At 41.8% G+C, this 5,755-nt stretch overlaps 1 protein-coding gene across 5 annotated transcripts; it reads right to left on the bottom strand.

Moving 5' to 3' along the window:
* Window positions 1-472: 472 nt before the first annotated feature.
* Window positions 473-5,376, bottom strand: LOC147438997 (putative metal-nicotianamine transporter YSL6). 5 transcript variants are annotated; one of them, XM_086484942.1, is made up of 9 exons: window positions 4,136-4,273; window positions 3,944-4,010; window positions 3,157-3,373; window positions 2,887-3,065; window positions 2,587-2,684; window positions 2,218-2,355; window positions 1,912-2,101; window positions 1,689-1,821; window positions 473-1,449 (listed from the first exon to the last, which is right to left on the bottom strand). In XM_086484942.1, the coding sequence occupies exons 3-9, from the start codon at window positions 3,347-3,349 to the stop codon at window positions 497-499; spliced, it is 1,884 nt and encodes a 627-aa protein (XP_086341068.1). In that variant the 5' UTR covers window positions 3,350-3,373; window positions 3,944-4,010; window positions 4,136-4,273; the 3' UTR covers window positions 473-496. The 5 variants fall into 5 exon arrangements, with proteins under 5 accessions (XP_086341068.1, XP_086341067.1, XP_086341070.1 ...); XM_086484941.1 differs by lacking the exon at window positions 3,944-4,010 and having other exon boundaries at window positions 4,136-5,376; XM_086484944.1 differs by lacking the exon at window positions 3,944-4,010 and having other exon boundaries at window positions 3,179-3,373; window positions 4,136-4,274.
* Between the last annotated feature and the right edge of the window lie 379 nt (window positions 5,377-5,755).

Here is a 5,755-nt window from a genome sequence, read left to right as displayed (position 1 = left end):
GAGAGAGATGTCGTTGCTTCTACTGAGCTTTCGAGAAGAAGAGTACATAAAGCAGGAGATGCTGGAACAGCAAGCAGCCATAAATGAAGCACTCACACGCTGGAGTCAAGCAAAAAAGAGCAGCTCCATGTGGTGAACTGAGAGAGCAAGGATTTGAATCTTATGTCATGTAAAAAGAGCTCAGTCTCTAACTACCAAATTGAGACTAATTAAGACCCTTTGAACCATGTGGACGTATTGTCGAGTACAAACACAAAGGCAGGCTGAGAGCCATGCATAGTTGGACTTATCAATGACGAGTCATAGCAACCTACCATTCACAATGCTCAACAAAGGAGAATAAATAGCTGAAAACCGCCTATAGATGGATTTTTATGTGAAAAAGTGCCCAAGCCACCTTTCTCCTTGCTTGACAAAGGAAAAGCAAACCCACTCCAATGCGCTTCGGAACACACACATTAAAAGATAGATGTGGCAGATATAAGGACCCTTATAACTAATAACTTGGTAATTTCAAATTCCCAAAAGCATTGCTAGATATAAAATACATACATATTGGTGCTTGCCTTTTTGCCAAGGCTAAAATGGCCGACACCAATGTCCACATGCCATCACCACACATAAGCCCAGATGCTACTGCTGGGATACACACTTCCGCGTTTCTTGGGTTCAATCTTCTCCAAGTATAAACTATGATACTACCTATGCACATGTCAATGGCGAAGTAAGATCCAATATAAAAAGGCAAAGCCATAGCCATGGGAATAGGTATAAACTGAGCAACCCTCTTTGGCACCCAGTTGCGAACGACATTGATAACTATAGCCAACACAAAAAACATAAATGACAATAGAAGGCAATGCCGTGGCAAGGTAGAGAAGCCTTCAACCCCGAGCATTGCCATCTCTCTAAATATGACAGCATAGGGAGCAGGGTACTCTCCGTCTACTTGTCCAATAGGAAAAGCTTTCCAAAACATCCAAAATGTAGCCGGCGCAACGATGCACCCAATAACTGTACCAAGCACCTGGCTTGCAAGCATCGATCGTGGTGATGCTAGTGTCAGATAGCCTGTCTTGAAGTCCTGCATTAAGTCAGCTGCTGACGAAACGATAACCATCATAAGTCCACAAGAGACAAGGCCAACAATGATTCCCCCTTCCCTCCCTGCCCAAGCTGAAAATATAAAGAGAAAAAGCTTGCCATAGCTTGAGATCAGGCTCCAATCAGTCAAGCCAGATCCATAGGCATTGCAAAACCCAAGGATTGGAGCAACACAATAGCTTATCACCACATAATACCACTTCATCTCATGGAAAATCTTCAGGATCACCGCCAAGGATACACCTGCCAGGACAATGTAGGCCACTCCAGCTACCTTGATAGGTATCCTGTCTTGCAAAAAAAAGCCAGTCCTTATCCGTTCATCATGCAAGAGGTCACCTTCACCTGTTAAACCAAAATCAGAAACATAAAGAAACCGGATGTAACAAGTGCACACAGGCACCATACCAAGTGTTGCAACTATCTCAAACAAAAACAATTCATAATCCTACTTTCCGATGGTACTCAAGATGCAAGGCAAAGAAAGAAACACCCATGACAAGGCTATGCTATATCAATGCAATGAAACAACAAAAACATACGCCCATCCTTCAAGACATCTTTGTAATGCACCAAAGACTTACCCTTATCAGTGTTAGAAAATGGCATGATTGCCTTCTTTGTGTGCTGTTGATACAAGGCTAAAATTGTCATAATGGTCACTCTAACAAAGTTGTAAACACCATCCCCTAGAATGAGAGCAATAGCAATGAATACCTGATAAGCACAAGTGCATAGTGTCAAATAGTATGCTTAAATCTTTCCAAACAACATCATTTGTGTTGCAAAACACGAAAATCTTGTAACCTTGTAACCATAAACACCCTGCAAGTTTGATCCGGTTGCACTAGCTGGATACCAGTCGCCAGCACGTCGATTGATAACTGGCCATAATATCCCCCAAGAGACAATACCTCCAAATAGCAAGGAAAAGTTCACAATATGAGGGCATATCATCCCAGCACCTATGTACGTCATATTGAAGTCAAAATAGAACCTGTTCAGTAGTTTACATAAGCACAAAATCAATGTTTGTGCAGAAGTCAACATAATATGCTAGTACAACCTATCAAACCAAGATAGGCCAATACAACTAGTGGTAGTAATACATACTTGCTGTCATAGGCCTTTATTCCCAAACTGGGGAATTTATCAAATCCACATCCCCCTTGAGGACCACTAAAATGCCATTTGAAGAGACTGAAAAAGAAGCTGAATGAAAAGAACTGGCCGAGACACTTTATCTGTTTCCTGGGCGATAACAAAAAACATGACATCAATTACTTTGAAAAATGAGAAATGGTGTTGTGAGTGTGTGCATATGTATATACATATACAGATACGTGGGTGTGTGTGTGTGTGCATATATGTGTATGTATATATATACATATACATATACACACACACATATGTACACACACGCACAAACAAAAAAGAGCCGAGCTCGTCTGTTATTGTCCTTAAGCTGGTCCGGGTACTTACTGGGCTCGTTTGTATCCTTGTGGTGTGAAAAAACTGTTTATAAGCACTGCCGTCGCGGTGCCACTAGGATACGTTAGCTTGTAGTCGATGATCAGAATCTGTACAAGCAGCAGTAGTAAGATCAAGATCAAGTCTCCTCACAACTTAAGCAAAATGGGGCTGAAACTTGAAAGGGATTGCTCAAGAGTGAATTGTGAAGCTTAAGGATGAGCATGGGCCAACTAAATTGATAGAGCCAGTGCCTATTAGCAAGGTGGGTGATTACTGTTCCTGTGATCAATATGAGCAGATAATATATACCTTACGAAGAGGAACAACTGCAACAAGGCCAAGAAAGCTAGCTGCAAACACATAGGCAATTATCCAACCCAAACCCGGGTTCTTAATGTCTGCCGGGTTATTTATGCCATCTTTCCGGGCAGCGTTCACAATGTCACTTGTTCTCTGATCCATTGCCAGAAGGTAAGTGCTAAACCCACCTGTATTTGTTGCAAACACAGGCTAATTGTGAGAAAAACAAATTCGTTCTTGAAAAAGGAGAACTTTCATGTCAATAAAATTGGTACTTACATCCTACACCATAATTGCTTACCAATATGTCTATTATTGCAAGATTGTTGATTAAAATTTGCACTAGAAAGCATGTTTTACGTGTATCCAGCGTGAACTGAGCGCCTCTACAGGTGCACTTGTTTGTAAGGCTCTCGTGGCTTAATAAGAGCTTCATCTTAACACATAGGGGAGCCCAAACATCTGCTAGCATACGGCTTAACTACAAAGGCACAGACTAAAACAGTGAAAGTTAAATTGTAACCTTGACATTTCACTGGATTAATCAAATAACAGAAAAACTTTAAAAGCAATGTGGAGGTCACAACCTATGTGCTTGACAATTTTAGCCAAAAATAACACATTGAAAATTACTTTTCAACTCATTAGCTTGCTGCAAGCTAGAGAAAGTCCCGGTAAGCCGCACCATGATTGCTACCTTTGTGCGCTGAGAACACAAAACTTCTCAGCACAACAAATTAAGTCTCTGCACAGCGGTACAAAGCCTTCTCCGACAAAGATATCGCTCTGGCTCTGGTATCCTTGTATTGGAGCCTTCCTTTGTTACAAAGGTTATGTACACAAATTAAAGTATGTGTGATTAATGCATTGTTTCTGCCAATGGATAACTATTAACCAAAAGCTCAGCCGCATGCATAAAAGCTTTTTTTTTTTTTAAGGGAATGCCTCGTGATCTACTAGTGGTATGCATGCTGGTATAATCCCACAAAAGTCTCCTTTGCGTGACTAATCATGCTATTGCAGCCCACTTGACGCTAATTTCTGGGCAAAGACAACCCAAACATACCGTATCAAAACTTGCAACCAATTTTCTGATTATCGAGAGCAAAATCCCAAGCTTGAATGAATAAATCCTGCAAATGCATTGTTGAAAATGCACTCCCGTGGAAACAAGTGTCTTAATATCTACTTCATACTTTAACTGGGCATGTGTTAGAAAAGAGAACCGATGCAATGAGAAACAAGGGAAGATGAGTACCGCTATAAGCAACCCCGTAGCAAGCGACGATGCAGGTCTGGATGACTGTGTTCTCCTGGCGGGTAAAGGGAGAGCCGTGAAGGCCAAGGCGTGTGAGGATGGCCAACCACGTTCTGATGCAGAAGAAGCTGAGCAAGCCGGCGGAAATGTGCAAGGAGGGGATAATGCCGGTAGTCAAGCTCAGTTTGTGAACCACCACGCAGAAGAGGCACCCGAGCAGCGCGCTCACCACTACTCCTCTGCATGATATCTGTGACCACCATGCCGGCACCTCCGAGCTCGCGAATATCTCCTCTACGCTCAGATCTTCTTCTTGTGTCCGCTCGCCATCGTCACGCCCGACTTGGGTCGCACTCGCTCTCTCTTGAGAGGGACTCGCTCGTACTCCCGTTGCATTGCTATGCATACACCCACACCCACATTCTATACAACATCTCTTCATTTTTCTCTTTGCAACTTTTTAGGGACTACCTCATTCACCCATCTCTCAACTAACCCAGCTTTGCCTTTGTACTCTGCTCGTTGTACTGCACAAATCTTGTACGTCCTTCTTTCCCAATAGTGTAGTTTGTGTTCCTTACCATCTCTACCTCATTCTACCTAAAGTCATACTTCCGTCCAGAACCTCACCTTGTTGAAACATGCAATATAGCTCAGCTCTTGTGCGTCCACATAGTGTTCTGGAAAGTCTCTTTTCCCAAGGGCCATGCTTTCTCTTCCTCAAGATCTAAACCGGAAGTCCTAATAAAATCTTCCAAAATTTACACAATTTTTGAACTATTTCCTTGAATTTTTTGTCAGTTTTTCTTCCCTTTTCCCTAGCTAATCTAGATTTTGAATCGGCTCTAGGCTAAGTTGAGGCAAACCTTTCCCAAACACAGGAACTTCCATGCCATTCTACCTCTTTCTAATGTCATATTTCCATCAAAGTTGACATATGTAATCATAGCTCTGTTCTAATGGTCTTTATGATAAGATGGAATAATCCCTTTACCTCAAATCTCCATAATGTATCTCAACAATCCATGGCATCAGGCTCTCTTGCCTCACAATGTGATTCCACTTGATGTTGTTCCAAGCTTACCTCCCTTATACTATAATGCGCAAGGGCAACGGCTCATGAGTTATGGCTTTGATAAAAAGTAAAAGCTGGCCTTTCATCACCTACTCTTGAATATCATATGTTATAGATTAGAAATCTTTTAACACATGTCGAGGCTTTATGGTCCCAAAAAGTGTGCATCTTCCTATCTTTTAGTAGGTAAAAATCAAAGCAAGTAAATATTCTTCTTCCTCATAGGTATGTCGAGCTTCTATGGAGAGTCACTGTGTTGTGTGCATGATCGTTAGCACCATACCTTATTTGCACCTTTATTCGTTCATCGACTCGAGCTTACACTCATCATGGAAGGAATTTTGGTCGGATGCACCTCTTTTCAAAGCATGGTCCCCCCATTCTTCCCTTTTCCTCCCAAAGAGTTTCCTTACACTTCACCTCCTTTCTCTTTTCAACCACTCAAATGCATAGCCTATCGTATATAAAATGTGAACCTTTTGCACTCAACTTTAGAGAGGAGCTTCCTCAATCATGCATCTTCTTTAAAGATTCAAGCAATCAAG

This window comes from Adiantum capillus-veneris, chromosome 16 (assembly GCF_014529385.1).
Source record: "Adiantum capillus-veneris isolate H3 chromosome 16, ASM1452938v2, whole genome shotgun sequence".
NCBI lineage: Eukaryota > Viridiplantae > Streptophyta > Polypodiopsida > Polypodiales > Pteridaceae > Adiantum > Adiantum capillus-veneris.
This window is presented reverse-complemented; position numbering and strand designations above follow the sequence as displayed.